At 40.9% G+C, this 24664-nt stretch overlaps 2 protein-coding genes across 4 annotated transcripts in view; one reads left to right on the top strand and one right to left on the bottom strand.

Moving 5' to 3' along the window:
- RAB3IP (RAB3A interacting protein) overlaps positions 1-24664 on the bottom strand; it is a 146015-nt gene that overhangs the window by 84904 nt on the left and 36447 nt on the right. The window lies entirely within an intron of this gene.
- The window catches only part of BEST3 (bestrophin 3), a 39256-nt gene continuing 18654 nt past the window's right edge, over positions 4063-24664 (top strand). Inside the window, exons 1-6 of one of the 3 annotated variants that reach the window (XM_019455071.2) lie at positions 4063-6138; positions 9676-9770; positions 10230-10463; positions 21691-21845; positions 23048-23125; positions 23495-23647. In XM_019455071.2, the coding sequence (XP_019310616.2) occupies positions 5909-6138; positions 9676-9770; positions 10230-10463; positions 21691-21845; positions 23048-23125; positions 23495-23647 (945 nt within the window). In that variant the 5' untranslated portion in view covers positions 4063-5908. Of the gene's footprint in view, positions 6139-9486; positions 9959-10229; positions 10464-21690; positions 21846-23047; positions 23126-23494; positions 23648-24664 lie in introns of those variants that run through there. The other 2 variants (XM_019455072.2, XM_019455073.2) reach the window with 2 other exon arrangements.

The raw sequence follows: 24664 nt of genomic DNA on the forward strand, positions 1-24664 counted from the left end.
TACTCTCCCCACAGTAGCCATTAAGGAGCAATCCACCTTATGGGAGAAGCAGAACCAACAACTGGTTTTCAAATGCACACGCATTTTACCGCAGATAAAAGGGTGTCTTAGACGTATCCAGATATTTGTGCATAGAATTTTTCTACCTACCTGTATCTTCCCTTTACCCACATGATTTACCCCATGATTTCCAGATGGCCATTGCAGTGGTGAAGTAACAATTTCTCAGCGGTTTGGAACAAACAACATACTTGGATTTGCGTGCTTTTTCATGTAAAACGAAACTGTTTTTGAATTGGTTCTATGTTGCAGGGTTTTTTTTCTTCAGCAGTCAGGAATGTACCTGAGCTAAGCGGTACCATCCATTTAAGAAATATCATTGATTAGAAAGCACAGGATACACTTTAAGTACCATAGTAAGGATTCTCTAGACTCTGAGCTTTCATCCCTAAAATAGAACAAAGCATCTGTACCTCCCATTAGAAAAAGGTAACCTTCAGAATTTGAACTAATGCATTTCTGTTTTGCTGAGTTGGCAATTACTCTGTGTAAGGAAAGTAATGATGACTCCTCAAATATCCAGTCACTTATGAGCTTAGAGCTTCATCTGTAATAAAATTCAATAGTCTTTCTCATCCTAGAAGTTCTCTATTTGTCCCCTGAAGTCAAAAAGAAAATAATTAATTAATCCCACTTGGATTTGATTTTTTCGGGAGAGTTCTATCACCAACAACATATATCAGAAATCTCCATTCATCTGGACAGACACAAGACTTGTCCCACTCAGCTGCTCGTTTCGCAGCTATGGCATCAATCGTGGCAGCCAATACATAGGGGAAAAATAAGAAAGAGTAAGGCAGGTGTTCTCAAGAGGCTTACAGTACCACTGAGCCAATAAAAAATTGTCTGTAGGGAAAAATATCACCGTGAGTGGTTCTCAAACAAACTGAACCAAGGTATTCTGATGTGGGGGGAAAAATGAATGAATGAATGTTCTCAACTGGAAGTTTACTGTATCAATTTTTCTTGGGCCTTGGCACTGACTACCGTCTTTTTTCTAGAGAGATCCAACGTATAGCAAAATGAGTAAGTGCCAGAAGAATCATTATTAACAGAATTATTAACAGAAAAACTGAAGATTAGCTAATCAAACATAATTCAACAACTTGACTTTTGATGCACACATGAGCTCCTCTTTGTGATTTTACTTTGCATCCATTTTTTTCTAATCAGAAACATCTTAAAGTCACATGGTGCCCTACAAAGAACTGTGTCATTTGAACAAATCCGAAATATTATGTAGTTCTCATTCTTCATGAGCAAGCGGGCTCAATGAACAAAGCAAGCGTCCTATCAGACTTCTCTTTCCTCCTTTGGCTCCCCCTTCAGTCCGCCCTCCTTTTTCTCCCCCCAGTGGTAGTTTTCTTCTGGACTTTATCTCACCATCCTTCTGCATTGCACTCACCCACCACCCCACTACCGACAGCCATAATAACTCCAAACCGGTTCCCTCTCTATAGTCCCTGCCCAAATACATCACACACTCTTCTCACAGACTCCCCTGTCTACAACACAGATTTTTTTCCAGCCCTTTTCCTGTGCAAAAACATTTATGATTCATTGTTCTCCATTTAGTAATGTCCAAAAATCTGAGAGTCGGAATAAAATTCTCCAAAATACAACAATTTCTAGTCTTGGAATATTTATTCGTAAGTATTCTCTGCACCCAACGTGGGGCTCAAAATCACAACCCCAAGATCAAGAGTCGCATGCTCTTCCGACTGAGCAAAACTTGGAACTTTCTTGAATGCAAAGTTTTGTGTGCACATGACCATGTTCAACCAAGCACTCAAAAGAAATTTAGCAAAGATTCCTCACATCAATGATACAAGTAAAAGAGTTTAAAATGAATGTGGGGCTTTTTCATTTTTTTTAATGTTTTATTATTTATTTTTGAGAGAGAGAGTGAGAATGGGGAAGGGGCAAAGAGACAGGGAGACACAGAATCTGAAGCAGGCTCCAGGCTCTGAGCTATCAGCACAGAGACTGACACACGGCTCAAACCCACGAACCGTGAGATCATGACCTCAGCCAAAGTTGGCCGCTTAACCAACTGAGCCACCTAGGTGCCCCTATATGTTGTTTTAATTATTAATAAGCATATGTTACTTTCAGTATCTGGAACATGTCTATTTTAAACAAGAGACTTTAAAGTTTTCTTCAAAAAATCATATAAACAGTTAACTTTGCAATTTGTTTGGGTATTTTGAAATAAGCTATAGTGGCTTGTCCCCTCTAATGAGTTCATTTCTGAATGGCATCTTTTGGTATGTGTTAGAAATAGCCGCCAGACTCAGAGCCCAATAATGAGAGTTTGTACATTTAGTCTAGTCATTATTGACTAACTTGCATTTAGAATGCGTTCTGAACCATTAATTAGTCATTCCTCAAAAGAGCCTGATGGGAAATATGAACATCATTAACCTTGTTTAAAAGTGAGACCAGCCAACAGTGCCCCAAAGATGAGGCAGACTCCCCAGTTATGCAGTCGTGATTGCTGGGAATCATGCCACGTTTCAGGGCCAACCACACATCCAACAGGAGACACAAACGCAAGAGGTTTTTTTTAATGTTTATTTATTTTGAGAGGCGGGGAGGGACAGAGAGAAAGGGAGAGAGAGAATCCCAAGGAGGCTCTGCACTGTCAGCACTGAGCCCGACTCAGGGCTCTCATGAACCGTGAAATCATGGCCTGAACCTAAATCAGGAGTTGGTTGCTTAACTGACTGAGCCACCCAGGAGCCCCCAAAAGTGAGAATTTTTAAAACTACCTCCCACGTTTCTATTTCATAAGCACTTGGGTTTAGATTTGCTCAAACTCTATAACATTGATTAGTCTTGCAAACCTTTATAAATGCAATGTCAGGTCTATCCAGCCACTTTTCATGGCAACCAAATAGAAAATATGTGCTTTCAAAATGTTCACAAATTTAAATAAATAAATAAATAAATAAATAAAATGTTCATAAATTCCCCCAAATGTACTGACAAAAGTATCATAGTGACAAGGTGATAATCAAACGACAGATGCATATTGAATATCCATTATACACAGGGCTTCATGCTGGAACTATGAACAGGGATGGGGGCAAGAAATCAGACACTATAACTCTTTGCTCTAAGGTGCTTATAGTTTGATAAAGAAACCAGGCAAATGCATATAAAATTTAAGACTGCTGTAAAAAAAAAAAAAAAAAACACCACCTTTGTATATATATTGTATATGTATATACATATATTCTCAATGTATATGTTCTCAATTTTAGAATGTATATTTAGAATGTATATATTCTCAATTTTAGAATGTATATTCTATATACATACAAATTTATATATATATATATATATATATATATATATACAAATTTAGAATGTATATATTCTCAATTTTAGAATGAGTGTCTTTTTACTCTTCTTTTCTCACAAAAATATATGGGTTTTTTTGGTAGTCATTTTAGTTAAGCTTAAGTTGCAATGCTGGGTGCACACATTACTTTAGAAGATTGCAAAGTCCCCAGGAATTGACCCTGAAATTATTTATTTCATTATCTAAAGAATACCAATGAACTCTCTCTTTCAAGAAGGAAACTATGGAAGTCATTTTGAATAATTTACAATTTTTCCTAGCTGACATGGAAGGATAACAAACGTAATGAATGAATCAGGGTGTTATTTTCCGCTACACTAAGCCATCACACATAATAATTTTCTATGCTCTGCTAAAATGCGTGCGCACACATGCGCCCACACGCACACTGAAACACGTATGCTTGTTGCTTTTAATGGGAGAGCATTCTCAATACCTCTCAAATGAAAGAAAATTCTTATCTGCCCCAGTTTATGGCTTCACAACAACTCATTCTTCACTTTAAGCACACACAGACTGTCCTAATTCCCTTTTTTGACCAGTGGAGCCTCTTCAGAACCTTGTAGGGGAAAATGGATCTCTCTTCCTTGATCCCAGGGTAGAATCAAAATGAAAATAACGTACTTCAATGGCCCAATCTCCTTCACGTCACCTCCGACTTCTCATTCAAAGGGGTACTTTGGGCGGCAGGTGGAGTTATAATTATAGATGAGGAAAAAGCTACATCAGCAGCTGTTGCTTCTGTTTGTTCCCGGCTATAACTGTCATCAGTGGGCAAATTGGCATAAACAGGCCTCCACAAGTGGAAAAACATTTAACTCCTGTACTTGTCACCCTCTGGGTCTTCTCGGTGGCCAGGGAAGGAAAGAAAATCTGACTGTGCGTGAGTGAAGAGCGGAGCCGAACGCAACACCGACCTGAAGGCACCTCTTCAGGGGGAGCTTGAAATTGGAAGATTTTCTTTCCCGTCGGAGACTTGAAACCAAAGAAATAGGTTAGTGCACAGAGAGTATATCTATGCATTTTAATTCTGATCTCTACTCTGTCTGATCTTAATTTTTCTGATAGCCGAAATAGAAGGGTGGATGGTTAAACGAAAAAAAAGTTGAGGACTGTTATTTAAAATGATGCTGCCCACGAGAACAAATTATAAAATCTGCTTAATTTATTAGGCTCCTCTCTCCCAGTTTTGACTGTACTCACATTACACAGATAGACAAGGTAAAATGGAAAAATGAAACTGGCTGTGGCATGATTCCCGTCCTCTCGTAATGCCACTTACTTATGCCAAAAGTCCTGGTTTCTTTACTAAAATCAGTGATGCTGAAGGCTTAAGTTTGTGAATATAGTGCCAGAATTTTATTTCTTTAGGGAAACTAGGCAAATTAGAATTGGATTGTTTTCCCACCTCTGAAGAAAGACAGAACATCTTCCCGTTTAGATAAAATGTGGGTTGCAGGCTACTTTATATGAGAAATCTGCCCACTTCTACCTCAGACCTCCATAATTTCCATCTAAGTAGCTCTGGAACACTCCCCTCAGAGATTCTTTGGAAACAAGAAAGATTTCCGAGAAATTTCATTTTCTCTGTATATGCTCCATGTTAGAAAGTGGTGGTGCAGGATTTTCAAACAAAGATTAGTTCGGGGCCGTCTCAGAACCTGAATGTTTGATGTCTTGTTGAAAAGCAATGAATGCCAGAGAACTCACTGGAACGAGGCATAGGGGTCCAATTCTCATTCTACCCGTATCTGTGGAACAGATCCACGTGGAGAGAGCCCTAAATAATGGCCTTATTTTGGTTGGCTCCAAACAGAAAGTGAACCTCCCTAAGCCTTTTACGCATGACTTCCAAAGGGAAGTGCACCTTCTGTCCTATCCCTGTGGCCCTGCCTTTTGAAATGTACAGAGAGTCAACTGTGCACTTGCAGCTCCACTAGAGAGATACCCACATCCAACTAAAACCACCAAAAGTGACCCATCAATTAAATTATCTTAAGAGTCTTGCTTCTTTTCAACAATATCTCCTGAGTTCTAAGAAGAGAGCCATTAAGTTCCCCTCACGAAATTTAAGGGTGAAATAAACACTTCTTTACATACTGTAGCAAATAAAGACCCAAACAGTAAGTATGGCCAGTGCCTTTGAGAATGTCAATTAATATAGCGTATCAGTACCCTGAATCTTCCCGTGGGTTAGGAAAATACATGACAGGTGATTCTACAACGTATTTCATATATCATATTCATTCATTCGTTCAAATATTACTAAGTAATGACTATAAAACCTGAAAATAATATTTATAAATTAAGCCGGGTTCTAATAATACTCTTTCCAGAGACTATTCTCCTCCCCTTTTCTACTAAAAGATTTAACATGGAGATGTTGGTTATCTCCAAATTCCAAATGATTTAAACACAGAAAGGCAAAATGGGGAGACGGTTGACTGGTGACCGGCTTGGGTTTCTTTGAGACACAGATTTATGCTCCATCTTAAGCACTGCTTTTTACTTGTGTTTTGTCTTCTTGCTCTTCTAGAAAAAATAGAAAAACTATCCGAGATGACTGTCACGTACTCCAGTAAAGTAGCAAATGCGACTTTTTTTGGATTTCATAGGTTACTCCTCAAGTGGAGAGGCAGCATCTACAAACTACTGTACAGGGAATTTATTGTCTTTGCTGTTTTTTACACGGCAATAAGTTTGGTGTACAGGTACCTTCCTTTGCATGTCTCCTTAAACGGCCATCAAATATCATGTAAGAATACAGTCTCAAAAATCTGAGCCTTGGGTTGCCGCTGACTTTTGCCTTATGTAATCTTCTCTTTTGCATGATCCTCTCTTGCATTCTTCATCTCAGGGTATTTTAATCCACACTTAACCCATGCTTAGGGATCTCAAGTAGACTCTATCATGTTCAGGTGGCCCTCATGCCAGCCCCATGTGAATTGATCACAATGTGGCACCCTGTGCCACAGACACCCTGCCAGGATTTTGCCGGAGGCATAAAATGGCAGATTTATTACTTAAATCCTCACTCAGTGGTGATTTTGAGTGGCAAAGGCCACGAACAAATAATCATCGGTGCCTCTCTCAGCTATGTCATTGATAGTTTCAATTTGTGACTTGGCAGCTTATAGCCACTACCTACATAATTGACATGTCCGTGAAGGGTGTCTATCAGGTGACTTTCCTTTCTTTTGCCTGGAATGACAAGATCTCATCCAGGGTGGTGCCGAAGCCTGAAAACGAATTTATTTTATTTTTGCCCTCTGAGTGCGGGGTACGTTATATTCACAACAGAAGATGTTTATTCTTTATATCATCACAACCTAAGCCCGTCAGATCGACAGAAAATTTGAGCAAAATCATGTTGAGGAAATACTTCTGTGACTAAAATTATAGTCTTAATAAAATGTTACCAGTAGTGCAAATGGGAAGCTTTATGAGTTTTTTTTTTAACTAATTTTATTTTCTTTTATTTTTATTTATTTATTTTTAAATACTTTATTGCCAAGTTAGCTAACATACAGCGTGTACAGTATAGTCCTGGCTTTGGGAGTAGATTTCCTGTGGTTCATCGCTTACATACAACATCCAGTGTTCGTCCCAACAAGTGCCCTCCACAATGCCCATCTCCCATTTTCCCCTCCCTCACAACCATCACCCGCATCAACCCTGTTTGTTCTCTGTACTTAAGAGTCTCTTACGGTTTGCCTCCTCCTCTGTTTGTAACTTATTTTTCCTTCCCTTCTCCTGCGGTCCTCTGTTAAGTTTCTCAAATTCCACGTAGGAGTGAAAACATGTGATATCTGTGTTTAGTTTTTTTTAATTAAAACTTATTGCATACATTTTTACTCTGGGGGAATTTAAAACTTAAAATAGAAAAGCTAAAGGTTTTTGAGGCTGTATTTCCACCTTTTCTATGTACTTCAGTTTGTTCTTTCTCTCCCGCATACTGATGAACGACTTCGTATTATCATTGCTCTTACCGACCTTCTTCTTTGCAGCCACAGGACTCCCTTTGACCAAGAGAGATAGTAATTTGGCCAGCTGATAATTGTCAGAAATAGAATAGGAAGGGCTATTTTGCTGCATATCAAAATATCTGTAAAGGGACATCAGGGGTTTTATTTAAAAACCTCTAATAATTTTTCAGATGTGTCTTATAAGTACAACGTTATTTTGACAGTGTATTTTTGTATCACCTAATGCTTCAGAATATGAAATAGTGGAAGACACATGACGTTTCAGAAGAATTGTCTCATTAGTTTATTTTTACTAATGTGAGTTTATTGCTGCTACTGCTGCAATAGTACTCTGAATAGCACTCAGAGCAGCTGCGTCGTGGCCAGAAATCCTCCACGGGGCCTCCACTCTTGCCTCAATATCTTACTTATACCCCACAAAATTGTATGCACGTATTTTTGCTAAAGACCAAAGAGTGCTTACATTTATAACAATGATCAATCGTGCAAGTCATTCTTCATTTTTGTAAAGTTCAGCTATAAAATCTCGTCAAAATATATTCTTAATCTTGATTGAAGGTATACCAACCACTATAGGTTGAATTTATCAAGAAAGTCAAACATACCTGTAGAAAATTATAGCATCATTCTCATGTCTACTAATCATCCTAAGTTTTAAAATTCTATTCTAAGCAAATAATGATACTTAGCAAAAATCATGAGACAAAACCAGACTTCATTACTTTTGAGTATGCCTCTTTTTATTTTGGGGTGAATTCGACAAAAATCACCATTTTAGTACTTTTTAGCTAGTAAACTTTCTACGGAGCTATTAGCTAAATATTTTTTCCTTTGGCCAGTTGTTAATAATAACCACCACTTTATTATCGAAAAAGTATGACACTGTATGTTTGGTGGTTTTATATATGATATATTCTTTAATCCTCATAACATTCCTAACACATAGGCTTTATTGTCCCCATCTACAAGTGAGAAAACTGAGGCTCAGAGAGATTTAAAAATATGTTCCAAGTCCAAATTTGTAAGGGGCAGATCTGGGATTCAAACCTGGCTTTGTCTGACCTTAAGGTCTGTGCTTTCTGCCTTTAAATCCTCTTGGACCATTTCTATTTGAGTGTCGGAAACTGTTATGGCTGTGACTTGTCATTGGCATGACCTTGACAGGCCTGTGCAGCTGAATAAGAACAAGCTGAATAAGAATTTCTGAAACCTCCTCAAAGCTGAGGCAGGAACTCCAAGCCCATCCTGCACCCCAAACTCCTTTGTCACTACCAGCTCTTCACGTGCAATCTGATTGGTGGCTCGCTGTTACCCCATCATCCCTCTGCTTCCTCTATCAAAATTCTACTGACTCAAACAGGCCTTTTGACATATGTTGTAATGGATCTTCCCCAGGGATTTCTTCCTCCCTTGGAACAGCTGTACCATTCATTTATGCAAATTCCTTTGCGTTGCTTCTCCTTGTAGGTCTCGACATTACGATTACCCTGCCTTGGGACGTCTCTCCTGACTGCAAATCCCCTCCCTGTAACATAAATATCAATAATAGTTCCATTAAATGAACTTAGGTTTAGCCTAAGTTCATACCAGAAAATGGGTTTTGGTGAGATGCATAATATAAATTTTGATATTTATGTTATGCAAACACAAACCCACCAAATGCAGGAATAAAAGTTTTTACTCCTTGTTGGTATGTGTTATTTTATATTTTAAATAATTGTGGTCTTTAAAATTAATGGGTATAATAGCCTTTGAAGTACAACACATATAATCAAGAATGTGCTAAGTAGCATACTCGTAAGATCAAGATGTCAAGGTTAGGGTTATAATTTAATCCTCATAATTACTTAACAACTGTAGCTCACTTAATCAAGACACCCTTTTTTTAAGTATACCTGATGAATAATGGAAAATTGGACTCTTTAATGAGTTATTTTGCTCTAAATCCAATGTACTCATCATATAAAAGTTTAAAATATAAAGTATTTAAAAATAAAAGTTAAAAAATATATAAGTAAATGGAAGTTAATAAATCCCACTGTCTAATGGCCAATAACATTTATGTACTGAAAACATTGGTACTTGAAACATTCAGCAATTAAAAAGCTTTTGAGATCTATCAGCTTAGGTAGAAAAAAGCATTATCGCTTCTTAAAAAAAATTACAATTATTTGTGCTTAATTGTTTGCACTGAATATCACTTGCAAAGCAGGTGCAGAAGTATAATATCATAAAGGGCTGTGCATTTTATTTTTGCTCCAGATTGTTACTTACAGGAGCCCAAAAACGTTACTTTGAAAAATTATCAATTTACTGTGACAGATATGCTGAACAAATTCCAGTAACCTTTGTGCTTGGTAAGTATAGGTCACACGCAGAACGCAGCCACACTGTCTCTGTTCGGATGACATCAATGACTCTGCATGGGAGTGTTTCCAAGCTGAGAGGCATGCCTGAAAAGCCGCTGCTTGCAATAGAACCAGAATCATCCATAAAGTTTGCCCTCAGGGCTGCTTTCGCTAAATTAACACCAAACAAGTTTGAGGTAATAATTTGCTATCAGACAATCAAGCTTTCTCTTCACTAACTGCCCATTTTTGCCATCAATATTTGAATTCTAATACCCACTTACTGGGTGCTATGACATTGCCAGGCACAAATTACATTTTTTTTTTTTTTGGAGGGCAAAGTCATAAGTATGGATAACAACATATTTTTACACCCCGATCCCTGAAGAGGCTGAAATTCTGCTAAAAGCATCAGTGTCAACATGTCTGCTATAAGAAATTGCTTTACAGCTTCCTGTTATTTTACAGGGTTTTATGTTACTCTGGTAGTGAACCGATGGTGGAACCAGTTTGTGAACCTGCCCTGGCCAGACAGGCTGATGTTCCTCATCTCCAGCAGTGTTCACGGAAGCGACGAACACGGGCGCCTGCTCAGAAGGACCCTGATGCGCTATGTGAACCTCACGTCCCTGCTCATCTTCCGCTCGGTGAGCACGGCTGTGTACAAAAGGTTCCCTACGATGGACCATGTGGTTGAAGCAGGTATTGTGAATGACTCTTCCCTCCACGGACTCCTCTCATCCTAGATGGGAACCTTCAAAATTCCTTTGAAAATGTCTTTTATTTATTCATTCATTCAAGGAACATTTATTGATTACCTACTATGTGCCAGACAGTCTTAAGAGGCAACGATGAATAAGACATAGTTACTGCTCTGGAGAAGTTTGCCAGGGCGGCGAAGGAGGGGAAGCAGCAGTCAACCTTAAATTAAGTGGCAGAGAGTCACTGGCCTTTACATAAATATGCCAGAGTAAAAAGTATCATATTTATTAAAATCATCTTTAATATTGTATGATCTTTTTCTTTTTTTTTAACGTTTACTTATTTTTGAGAGACAGAGACAGAGCATGAGTGGGGGAGGGGCAGAAAGAGAGGGAGACACAGATCCCAAGCAGGCTCCAGACTCTGAGCTGTCAGCACAAAGCCCGACTCGGGACTCAAACCCACAAACTGTGAGATTGTGATCTGAGGCAAAATAGGAGGCTTACCGGATTGAGCCACCCAGGCACCCCTATTACCTGATCTTTTCTAGCACTTTATGGTTTATCCATTTTCATAAATATTATTTCATTTGGATCCAAAAAAAAAAAAACCCCAAAACAAGACACGAGAAAGGTAGGAAATAGATTCAGAGGGGTTATAACTGGAGCACCTGGGTGGCTCAGTCAGTTAAGCCTCGCACTTAGGCTCTGGCCATGATCTCGTAATTCGTGAGTTCAAGCCCCATGTTGGGCTCTGTGCTGACAGCTCAGAGCCTGGAGCCTGCTTCAGATTCTGTGTCTCCCTCTCTCTCTGCTCCCCCACCTCCTAGCTCATGCTCTGTCTCTCAAAAATAAATAAACACTAAAAAATTTCTTTAAAAAAGAGAAAAAAGAGAGGTTGTTACCGGCCCTGGACCATTAGTAGAGGAGCCAGAATTATGATACAGGCTCAAAACTCCTAAGGTGAATGCTTTTCTCCAAACAGAAGTAGATTCTAGCGGGAACCAGGAAGGTGAGTTTTCATCCAGGCCGTGCGGGTATGTCGTCTCTCTCATGCCTCAGAGTAGATGCAGGTGTTCTACCTGGTCCTCCGGGACACAGTGTGCTGAGAACAAGTCATGGTGGAAGGATGGTTCTCTTCGGTGTGTTAATATTTAGGAGAGAAGCGGTTAAAGCGGCCTTCAATGTGAAGCGCTTTAAATGAGATCATTGCTGGCACACACTGAATAAAAATTGGCGGTTGTGCTGGGCCGTTGTTAGCAATCTGCCAGTTTGTTGGAATATAGTAGTGAATACGTAGACCATATAAAAACCGTGAGACGACTCTGCCTTTATACTGAGGACAGTCTCAAATTAGGTTGCCGTATCCCGTCTCCTTTTCTGAAATGTCCTTGAAAACGGATTTTTAAAAAAGAATGGTATTTGGGATTTTTTTTTTTGAGGCCTTTTTGGCCTGGATTTGGTTTTGCCTCCTTAGATAAACAATATAGGGGCGCCTGGGTGGCTCAGTCGGTTAAGCGGCCGACTTCGGCTCAGGTCATGATCTCGCAGTCTGTGAGTTCGAGCCCCGCGTCGGGCTCTGTGTTGACAGCTCAGAGCCTGGAGCCTGTTTCAGATTCTGTGTCTCCCTCTCTCTGACCCTCCCCCGTTCATGCTCTGTCTCTCTCTGTCTCAAAAATAAATAAACGTTAAAAAAAAAAATTAAAAAAAAAAAAACAACGTAGGTAGTGACTCAGAACAAAGGAGGAGTTCAAATCCCTACTCCACCACTCACTAACTGCATGGCCTGCGTGATTTACTTAACCTGTTATGTTCAGTTTCCACATCCATAAAACGCGCTGATGAGAACTTACAATACCACCCCACTCATATACCTCACAGGCTTCTGTGAGGATTGAATAAATTAACATTTGCACAGCGTTCCGAACGGTACCTGGCACGTGGTAAGGACGCTCTTGCTATCAAGAATGAAATCACCTAGCACAATGGCATAACGTCACCCTTCGCTCATTTTCGAAGACTCACTTGATGTGACATCCCGGGTCTTCTGGATCTGCTATGACCAGGTGGTCATGGAGGAGAGTAGAGGACGGTGTTGCGGTACAGGGTAAGACGTGAGAAAATAGTGCGGTCTGGGGTGTAGGCTAAGGATTCAGATAAAGGATACAAATGGCCTGGCATACACACAGGTCTGTGATGATATAAAGCCAGGAGGGACTTTTAAAGAATTACCTGTCACCCCTCCTCCGAATTTAAAAGCTGAATACTGTTTCAGAATGACCTAGTTGAAAATGCCACGTGATGAGTTAATTTTCTTATCCTGATGTCCTGAGGATCAAAAGCAGTAAGAGTTTCCACCTCCGAAGAAAGTCCTAAAAATGAGCAAGAAGGGTTTGACCTGTTCCAAATTGACGAGTGAGAGCTGAAGTTTACTTCGATGCATAAAGATGGTGTGTCACTGGTCCCGACGCCTCCTTGGGGGAGAGGAGACTGTGTTCGGACAGGAATCAGGCCGCCAGGCCCAACTCTCAAAGCAAATCCCTTCCAGCGTCACCTTCATATTCAAAGCACAGCAGGAGGAAGCCAGGATGGCTGGCGATGAAGAGGCCTCTGGGGCCTCTGGTCACAGCTGAGCTCAAAGAAGGCCGAGTCGTGCACGGTTCTGAGGGGCAAGTTGATATGGAGGACGAATAGAATGATGTGATTTCATTTCCTGTACGTGTATCTTTCATAATGCCAAGGTTTACCCCTTGTCAAACTTGTGCAAATGCCTGTTTTGCACCTGTGTTTACCCTCTGCCCCTTTCCAAGGCGTTTGGAATATTGGACTCCTCTCTCCCCACCACCCACATCCACGACCATTCTAAGCGAATCTGGAAGTATTCACTCCTTGATGTGCATTTGGACAAGTGTGTCCCAAGGTGTAGTCTGCAGACCCACAGGCACTTCACATCTTGAATTCCTTGAGTTGTTTATTTAAAATGCATATTTCTGGGCCCTACCTCAGACCTGCTGGATCAGAACCATTGGCTGTAAAGCTCAGCAAACCTGCACGCCGTGTTAAACGCTGAAGTTTGAAAAGAATGGATTCTTTTCTGGGATGCTTTTTTTTTTTTAACCCCTTTTTCTCACCCCTGGGGTAAAAGGCTTTGGCATCCACTGAGTAATTCATTACTAATAGCAAAGTAGCAACAACTAAGAGAAGGGGGGAATTTGTGGTTTTGACCACACAAGAGGCTCCAGAATTGGAGAGGGGCATCGCCACCAGTCTGTTCAGAGGCTGCCATCCAGGGCGCTTGAATCAGACCTGCATGGCCATAGTGGGCATCATTCTGACTTCAATCTCTCGCTCGGTTTATGTGGAGCCTCTGAAGGAGGAGAGAACCGATGGAGCCAGGAGGGGGCTGAAGCCTTTGCATGTGCCTCTGGGGTCCTCTCGGACCTCACAGTGGACACGTCCCCACTGCTCTTATAAGTAGTTTTTTTCTCAAAAAGCAGAAAAGACAGCTTGGGCCCCCAGGAGCATAAAGTCTGTGCATCAGGCAGCGAGGCAGAGGGTCCAAGCCACTGCCCTCGAAGCTGGGGGACACGCCCCAGAGGCAGGGTCCTTCCTGACCGCCCCATGGCCCACCCCACGACTGGGCGCCCTCTCTGCCGACTGGCAGCACTGACTCACCAGACTTCTTGCTCCTTTCCCCAGCAGAGAGGGCTGACTCAGTCTGCACATGGGGCTAGTGTCCAAGCTCCGACAACTGGACACACGCCTCCGCCACTGTCTGACTCTCCTTGGCCTGTGCCAACGTTTCTGGGAAGAACAGGAAGTTCAGGGATGGCGGAAAATGTCTGGCAGATGTCCTGAGCCACAGCCAGGACACCTGCTCCGCCTAAAGGCAGACGGGGCTGGTGAGTGGAGCACAGGGGCCCCCGAGGAGTGGGGGCAAAGGCTGGAGGCACTGTGGAGGACACAAAATACCTACTTCTTGCCACGTGACTTTCCTACATAGAATCACCTGTCAGAAAAAAGTGCATGTTCTCAAACCTCAGTGCACATTAGATATTGTTCAAAATCAATATTGCCAAAAATGCAGATCCCAAGACACCACCTTCAGAGATTTTGACTCAGTAGACCTGGGGTGGTGTCCAGGACTGAATGTATTTAATCTGCTCCTGGAGACTTTGAGGCGAGGGGTCCCCAGATCACATTCTGAGCAAAATAGGCTTTAAGGCCATCGGAGTTTCCTTCTAACCTTTTCTTTGCCTTGCTTCAGGAAGGGTCCCTGCCACAAAGATTCAGGGCTGGCCAGGAGGAACTGAGTGAGAGGGCAGAGAGAAGGAAGATCAGCATGTCCTTCTGAAGCACCTGGCAACCCCTAGACCAGAGCTGGATGGGCTGGGGCTCTCACCTGCTGGTCCCTAAACTTTCCTTGCTTTGAAGTTGGACAGTCAAGTTACATTAACCTGGAAAATCAGAAGGACCAAATGCATGCTACCGGGGTAATGCATATGCTCTGATGTTACAGGTTAAATTTGTCAAATTAAAAATAAAATAGTTTTATTTCTGCTCACATGAAAATAGAAATAACAATTGAGTGCAAAATAGTATCAGTTACGCTAAAAATTCCCTGAACTGGCCTGTCATCAGTTATTTACCAGAGGAGCTGTGACAGAAGAGTCTCTCTTATTTTGTCTATTGGCAACAAACCTGTCCTGGAAAATTCCAGTCATTCCAATCACCAACCCTGGAAGATGTCACTCATTCTAAGTCAAGTCAGGTGCACAATTCCAGACCTTCACCGAGTCAAGTGATGGCCTTAATTGGGTGTTTATGTTATGGCATGAGACCGAACTGAAACATTTTATCTGGCATTTCATGGTGACCAGGAAAAAAAAAATATTTCCCTTCAAAATTACTCACCAGAAGCACAAAAATAGGTAATGGGAAATTATATGCATTCCTCTAAAAGAAATGTTACTAAAGCTGTTGTTACATCTGTCTTGCATTTGCTTATTTAAAAAAGATCTATTGAGTGTATATTATATGCCAGGCGCTGTGCTGAGCACGGGAACACAGTGAGAAGCAAGAATAGGTATGGTCCCTGTCCTCAAGAATCCATAAAAATTACTATGAATCTTTTCTCACACGAATCATTTTCAGAGACAAGCACAAACATATTTACGGCTAAACTTTATATCTCTGCATTGTATCTCTATTTCTCTAAAATAGTTTCCTTCTGTGTTTGGTGGCCAGTAAAAGTGGTCAGAAAAGAGTAAAATTTGAGGAAAGGGCACTCTTCAGTTTTCTTAAAGCCCTGGAATCTTAACATGATATTCCTCAAGCTTCTTCTACAATGAGGAGACCCCACCAGCAATGTTAGCAACACTTACAGTTAACAGACATTAACACAACTAACCAAGCTCTCAATTGTCAAGTGGCTGTTAAGATACAAGTTCTGCCTTTAGATGCACTGGTTGGAAGGCTAGCCCCATACTTACCTCACGTAAGCTGTGATCTTCTCTCACTAAGTAAAATCAAATAGATGTTATATAATATTGACTTTCTGCCCTGTGGTCTGCTGTTCAATTCTTCCAGAGGCATTCCCTGGCACTGGGGCTCCTCGGTCTCTGTAAAATCTCCAGCTGCTCCGTGCGACAGAGATGATCAAGGAGACGGTGGTATTCACGGGTTGTGCCAGTTTTCACTCTCTTGGCTGAACTTTTACAGGCTGAGTCAGTTACCCCTGTAGTCTCACATGATGTGCCCAGAACAGACAGAATGTCATCCTGTGAGTGAAACTTGGCTCACCTATGCACACTTGCTGCATATAGGAGAGAGAGTGCACGGTAGAACTAGCCCTACTTGAGTTAATGCCATGATGGGTAGTCTCAGCGGGTCAATGTTTGAAGGTTACACACAGTTCTAAGAATTGAATCAAAGCAGCCACTCAATGTTTCTCAAACATTCACTGAATTATCAAAAGTACTTAATTTCTTTTAGATGTTTTTAGTGTTTATTTATTTTTTGACAGAGAGAGAGACAGAGTGCAAGTGAGGGAGAGGCAAGAGAGAGGGAGACACAGAATCCAAAGCAGGTTCCAGGCCCTGAGCTGTCAGCTCAGAGCCCGACATGGGGCTCGAACCCACAAATCGCAAGAACGTGACCCGAACCACAGTCGGACGCTTAACCAACTGAGCCACCCAGGCACCCTCAAAGGCACTTTAAATTTAAATTACAGGTTCCCAGACAGCTGACGGAATCAGAATATCTGGGGCTTACAACCTAGGAGTCTCCATTTTGAACAAGCTCCCGGAAGCACTGCAGGATGTTTGACTCAGGCCAAGAATGCTAAAATGGCCAGCTTGCTGTGTATTCTGTGCACAAGGGTGAATGATCCTAAATTTTGTCAGAAGCCAAAATCACTAGGGTTTTTTAAAAAATACTGATGTCTGGCTCCCACCCCCAGACATTAGGATTCAATAGATGTCTGACGAAACCTGGGCATCAGGAGTTTTTAAAGCTCTCCAGACCGTTCTAATATGCAGCAAAGTTTAGGAACCACTGCACTAGAGCCTATCTATTAACTCCTTCAGCTTCACCTGCAGACCGCCTCGAATCTATTCGTTCAGGGCAAATGTAATTCTGGGCCACCTAGACAGGTAAGCAGTTAAAAGCACTGATTTGGGCTATGTTATTTCCTGTGTGTCATGTGTAGAAGGCAGTGAACTACCAAATGGGATATTAATGTGGGGCCAGGGATATGGCTGAGTAGAGATGTTTTTCCCCATATCAGAAAAAGAGAGGAGGTTCTATCTCTCTGTTCAGTATTACTCCCCCAGAAACTGATTTTACTCAACCAAATCCTATTTCAAGCTTTTCAGACTCTGGGCTGTAACTCATTATTGGGTTCTTAAATCATTTCAATGGCTTGCTAGCAGCATTTTTAATGGAATGGAATAGAATAGAACAGAGATGAACACTAAATATTAAAGAGCACATTATGTGAAAGAACCACTAATTGTTTGGGGAACCATACATATCTTACTGTGGTTCATGGTAAAAAAAAATAAAAATAAAAATAAAAAAATTCTGACATTCTGCCCAGGACAGTGGTTTCACAATGTGATTCCATCTCTCTCCCTCAGTCTCATTTTACCTCCCTTTGATTTTCCCAGTTGACAAGGATTTCTAAACCCCTACCATTGAGTTTAAAGGAGAGCTATAGTTGAATCCGATGGCTTCGTTCCATTCATTTAGAAAGTACAGTACAGAGATGAAAATGAGCCAGGCACGTTGCAATCTTCCTGAAAAAGCCATCTCTCTGGGAAGGGCTCAGATGCTGAATGCACAACTTTCTCTTACAGAAAGAACTGGCAACAAACCCATTCTGCCTCCAAGTTTTGAGATGCAGTGCTTTTAGTTCTTCTGCTAAGAGAGGCTCATTTGCACACTCTGCTTTAAAAGCTAAAGACACCTGCCTTGACTTCAGCTGAGGCAAAATAGACAAACCATGCAACAGGCAAAATCCATAAAGACTGGCATATTATCAGTGGACACAATTAGGCTTTTGGCTTGAGGGCTGTAACATTTTGCCTTAAAGGAGCAGGTCTCACTTACTCCACCAAACCACAATTCAAGTCGCAAGTAAACACTGTGTGCGTGCGTGTGTGTGTGTGTGTGTGTGTGTTACCTTGGTTTGAAATATTAAGGAGGTTTCCTGGGATAAGCAGTATGGAAATTGCCGAACAGAGCTGAACTGGCCAGAAAGCCAGAAGGAAAAGAGAGCAAGGAAGTTCTGGGCAGATACAACAGCAAGATGAAATAGTAACGCCAGGGGTGTGGACAGGGCCCGAGGGAGCACGGCATGAAGACTGACATATCAAGGTCATGGGGTTGTGTGAGGACCGGCCAGTTAACAGTGCTACCAAACTGTGGCGAATCAGTGCCTGTGGTTCACATAGTCCTAGAGATGAGGATTATGACCACATCCTGAAAAACATCACTGGCCTGTGGTGATAATGACCTGACGTGCTGATGAGGATAACCTTCCATTTCATAATAAATGTTCTTTCAATTGATTTAACCAACAATCTATAGATTTCCTTTTGATTGCCCGATACCTTGATTTTCAAAGAGAGGGTTTACTTTAGATGAGATGTGTGACCCTGCAGGGAATAACAAAAATCACCCTGCCTGTGCGCTCTTGCAGGACGCGTCAGTGTCATCATCATTAGTGTCTTGTCATTCATCTTTCACGGAGCCTAGCAAAGCACTCAGTATGTTTGGGCTAAAAATTAAAAACCACCAGCTTTCCTTGCTCTACACGTCCCCTCCCAGTTGGTGGATGTGCTGTATGGGGGAGGACCTAACTCTAGCTTTAGTGCACGCGCTGAATAAACCCTCACTCGGCATATTGCATTCTGCTAAGCCAAAAAAAGAACTCACCAGCACAATTTGATCCATACTCCTGAATAAAAAATAACCAGAGGTAAAGTTATTCTTGGGTCAAATGACAGCGATTGCAGCCAGGATATAAATGGGGTAATTTTTGAAAATTGCAGAAGAAATCCCAAGAATAAAACTGCTAGACAATTGACATGAAATCTCCAAGAACAGGCTTCTAGGTAAAGGGTGACCCATTGCCTCAAATCTTTAAGTACAGGACAGGTCAAGTTTATTAACTTCTCATAATAAGGTTTACTCACGCTCTGCAAGTCTTTAAAAAGAAAAAAAAAAAAAGCAGATTATCTGGGTCATGCAAAAACTTGAGACGCACTGAGAAATAAGAAAAGAATGATCAGGCTCATTGTTATTTTTGACATCCGGAGAAAGTCCAATTCCTCAGGGATGGGCAGAACCACCACCCCCCTTCTAAGCTAACATAAATAACCTGAGTATTATCTAAAATGAGTCTCGTGTTGGTAAATATTGGCTTTGTAGTTGATACTCTGTTTACTTCAAATACTGAACAAATAGGATCTTCATTCGGTGGGGCAGTGATTTTCAAATATTGCGGTGTGCTAGAATTTGCGGCAGAGCTTGGTACATGTGTGACTGCCTGTATCCAATTCCATTAAGTCAATCAGGAAGATTTTACATGGATGCTGATGCCCGGATTCACTGTAGACCAATAGAATCAGAATCTCCAGGGATAAGGCCAAGACATTGGTATTTGCTAAAAGTACCCACATGAGACCCTAGGGTGAAGACCTGGGTTGAGAACTTCAGCACTACTGAGTCCGATTTAGTAGGAAAGGGTGGAGCCTCACCCTCTCCATGTGTAATAGATGTCACAAGTGACTCGGGTACCCATGATCTGTGGACCTTATTCTCAAAAACACTGACCTAGACCTAGGTATTTCCAAAGCTCCATAAACCAGAGCACATCTCACTTCTCCTTTGACTTCTTTTCTGTTATAGTAACACCTCTGAAATAAAACTACATGGTAAAGAGGGCGGATTAGTTGAAGCGGGATAATCAGATTCATAAATTGATTACAGATCATTAAAGATATTAACTGTGCTACACTGGGGCAAAAGTGATTTTCATCTGAATGTGTTAGAATTTCATAAGCAAATGATTACATTCCTCCTGAGACAAAAGTCACTCAAAATCAATATCTAGCAAAACTCAGTTTTTGAAAAAAGCATTAGTTCAGAAAACATTATTTGTACTAAATCATAATTAACATTGAAAAGTCCACTTAAAAAGTCAAAGGAGTAAGTACAAGGATAGTCATGGCATCATTGTTTTTGATAACAAAAAAATTTAAACAATTTAAAGGTCTACTCAAAAGAGGACTAGTTAAAATATCGTATAGAATTAACTAGAATGCAGCCATCAAAAACAATGATGCCACTCTCTATACGTTAACAACAACAACAAAAAAGATCTCCAAGATATAAACAAAAAATAGAAGCAAATGGCAGATATGCATGTAGTAGAAAGCCATTTGCCTTCTTAAAAATCAAGCCTGTATAACTGGAAAGATACACAATAAATTCATTGTAGTGATTCCTTCAGAGAGGGAAACTGTGTGGCTGGGAAAATGAGACTTACTTTTCCTATTAATATTCTTTTGGCCCTTTTGGATTTTTGTACCATTTGAGTGATTCAATCAAATTTTTTAAAAAAATAAAAAGTCAAGTGCAAACTGTAAGCTTTTAAAGTATATATTTGTATGAATGAACCCTGGCACATAGTAGATATTCAGTAAATGTTTATTTCTTAAATAAACCTACTTAATTTCTCCTCTCAACTTTTTCAAATCTCTTCTTTCCTCGGTGTGCAGGTTGGAGGTCGGGTAGATAGCTAAAATTTCATAATATATTATGCCTTTGCACTTATCGAGTGCTAAGTATGTGCTAAGCATTATGCTAAGCTCTCGACATGTTTCCATCATCTCAGGTAATTCTACAACATCCCTGGGAAGTAGATATTATCATCTTCCTTTGGCACTTGGGAAAACTGAGGCTCAGAAAGGTCACTGGGAGCTCAGGCAAACTGTGTTGTACACACACATAAATAAAGATTATAAAAATTATACTTTCAAGGTATATGCAAACCGCTGTGGGGACTACGAAGACAGTATGCTCTTAGCCCTTCCCGTGGGTCTTGGCAGGCAAAACCTTTATGTATGACATTACTACAATATAAGGCAACAGAGAGCACTGTGCAGGGAGCTTTGAAGGGGAGAAATTCCAGGGGAAGTAGAAGAAAGAAATCAAGGAAGGCTTCACAGAAGGGGTCCTGGTTGATCAGGACTGTGAAAGGAGTGAGCAGTCAGGAGGAAAAGTATGTGATTCACGGGTTCCATGCTATACTAAGTGTGTTGTATGTGGTAACACCTTTTACTTTTTTAATCCCAACATTTCTAAGTATCCTTGTTCCCAATTTTAGATGAATAAACCAAAACCTAGAGAAGAAACTTTCCCCAGATGTTCTAGTCCACATTTAATGTCACCTTACTTTCTACTGGCCATCTCTATGAGGGATTACCAACATGTCTTGCCTTATGTATTACTGATATAAAACTTGTGTGTGTGCACTCGCACAAACGCATTCCTTATCTCTAATACAAGCATAAACTACTTGAGGCAAGAACCATCATTTTATATATTTTTAATATTCCCCTCACTGTATGCTCACATACTAAGCATGAAAATATTTATGGTAATGTTATTAGTACTAAGCTAATTCTGTAAAATTGAGCTATCTTTATTTTGTGCTAAAGGTTTTATGACGGCAGATGAAAGAAAATTATTTGACCACCTCAAATCTCCTCATCTGAAATATTGGGTTCCATTCATCTGGTTTGGAAATCTTGCAGCTAAAGCCCGGAAGGAAGGTAGAATCAGAGACAGTGTTGATCTGCAATCACTGATGACTGTAAGTACGTCACAAACCACCCATAAGAGATGCTAATCAGAGACCAACAGGGACCTGGATGTAGCAGGTCAGACCAGGATGTGTCTGCTTTGTTCATGCCTGGTTCCAAAGGAACCGGAAAGACTGGGCTAGTATTAGAACCCTTAACATGCAGGACAGGGGTAGTATACAGGTTTTGACTCAGGTTGATTGGTAGTGGTTTCTTAGAAATTCTGTCTAAACAGAATTTGGCTTTGTCATGGGCTCTGTAAGAAAGTGTCCCTTAATTGATTAGCAACATCTGTCAAGGGCTCTGAATGACCTGGTGTCCACATGGCATATTTATCATCCCCCAGGATCCTAGAGTAAAATCTGGAGTAGAAATAAACCTGCCCAATCAGTTCCCCCAAACTAGAAGTTCCTGAGGTTAAGCCAACTTGTCAGATGCTCCAGGAAACAAAATTATGTTTTCATTAAACGAAATAACCCTGAATTCATCTGAGAAACAGATTTATGGAAGGGCTAGATAGATATGCCCTATGACAGTCTCCTGCCTAGATTCGGCCAAAAGGAGTGAATGATATAAAAATAGCTCCCAAATTAACATAACTCTTTTTCCCAGGCTTATATAGTAATTTATGTGTGATAAAGGAGAAATCAGTAGATTCAAGTCCTTTCCATTCCAGACAGATATTTTCAGTCAATATGAGTGTGCTAAAGTCCTCATTTGTGGGGGAGAAAGGTTTAGGAGGTACTTCTTTTTTCCCCAAACTCTACAGTAAGCATGTTTTCAAAAGAAGTCGAGAAACAAACAAACAAACAAACAAATCTGCTCTCCATATAAATTTACCAAAATGGATAGAAATTACTTATTTAAAATACTAACCCCTGCCTTCCCATCAACACTTTGGACCAATATACATGTTGGAAATCATGGATTCAATAGAGTAGGCGATAGTTCTATAAAGTCCTGATTTATTTTAATATTTTTTTTTAAATATCCATCTGTCTCCATCCTTTTTGCACTGTTGAATGGCGTTGATTGTCATTTTCAGGATTTTCCTTTTGGAATAGCCTTCAGAACCAATTACCAGCCTTACAAAGTCAGCCTTGTCCTTTTACAGACATGTTCATAAAAGTCATGGCCACGTTATGAATCCCAGGAAATATTTATTGCCACACGCATCATTTAGTAAACCATGTTTTATCTGTTTCTGGCTTAGGAAATGAACAGATACCGCTCTTGGTGCAGCCTCTTATTTGGTTATGACTGGGTTGGGATTCCGCTGGTTTATACCCAGGTATAAAATACTTTGCACGTGTGTTGTTTGTCCCCCCCCCCCAAGTTAGTTATTTATTTTGAAAGAGAGAGAGAGAGTGCAAGTGGGGAAGGGCAGAGAGAGAGGGAGAGAGAGAGTGGGACGGGCAGAGAGAGAGGGAGAGAGAGAATCCCAAACAGGCTCTGTATTGTCAGTGCAGAGCCCAATGCGGGGCTTGAACTCACAAACCATGAGATCATGACCTGAGCTGAAACCAAGAACTGGATGCTTAATCGACTGAGCCACCCAGGTGCCCCTGCATGTGGTTTTTAGCTACTTGCCCACTTAGGCACTCTGGCCTGCTGTGGGGGTCCAGCGTTGTGTTCTCACTCAGACTTCTCTCCGTTGCAGGTTGTCACTCTGGCTGTCTACACCTTCTTCTTTGCCTGCCTGATTGGACGCCAGTTTTTGGATCCCACCAAAGGCTACGCGGGGCATGACTTAGATCTTTACATTCCAATCTTCACTCTCCTACAGTTCTTCTTCTATGCAGGATGGCTCAAGGTAGCCCACCGTCTCTGTGCCTGAGACCTGCTCTGTAATCTGTCATGTTCTGTCCTTTGCACCCTGGTCCTTTACTGAGTCACTCGCTCATGAGCGAGTCAAAGGTAGATTTAAGATTTAATCACTCAGAGATGTTATTACTTGTAAACTAGGGATTCAAGTGATGTGGTGAGTACCATATTGCAGCAATCTAAGCAAAGACGTTGCAGTAATACTCTTTTACGGCCAGTAATTTAAGTCTTTGTGTGCTCCCATTAGGATTATAATAACGTAATTAAAGTAATAACTGTGACTTCACTGATATTTTATGCCACAATAAGCCAGTAGGCAGAGTAAAAGAGGGTAAATAAGAAGACTTGTGTATCAGAGTTAAGTATTCGTATTATATTATTTCTTGGTTCTGTTCAACTTTGTAAATAGTTAACTGTGATTCTCTGCAATCCCACTAGCTGTCCCCCATTAAATGCATCCCATTTTCAAAACCAGAACCGAGACTCAAAAAATGATTCAACAGAATCAAAACCAGAAACACCAGGATTTGTGACGACATTTGGTTTGCCAGGAAATTAAAAACAGGTCAGAGCAGTGAGGAGGACTTGTCCAGTCATGGGTGCAGAATTGTATCTGCTCCAACCCCCGCCCCTCCCTGCACCCCTTACCCTTCCCTGGATGCACAGGTAAATACCAGAGCCGGAGCCTGGTAGTGAATGGAACACACACACGCACACACACACACAAAGACAATGGCTAAATCAAGGTAAATGAAATCTAATGACAGTTTGAAGATGAATAAAATCGAATTTTCAAACTTTTGACCTTTTGGCCAGCCACATGTTGACATGCACCGTGGAGGCCTTCCAGGCGGTGGCAACATTTTCCCTGCCACTGCCTTTACTTTCACTGGTTTGAATCTTAACCAAGAATGATAAATACGTTGACATTTCAAAAAGTAAAAGCATGTCCTTTATAAATGGGAAAACCATTTTCAACCAGGTGATGGTAATTCTTAATTATTTT

Source organism: Panthera pardus, unplaced genomic scaffold (genome assembly GCF_024362965.1).
Source record: "Panthera pardus isolate Hobbes unplaced genomic scaffold, ASM2436296v1 HiC_scaffold_6, whole genome shotgun sequence".
NCBI lineage: Eukaryota > Metazoa > Chordata > Mammalia > Carnivora > Felidae > Panthera > Panthera pardus.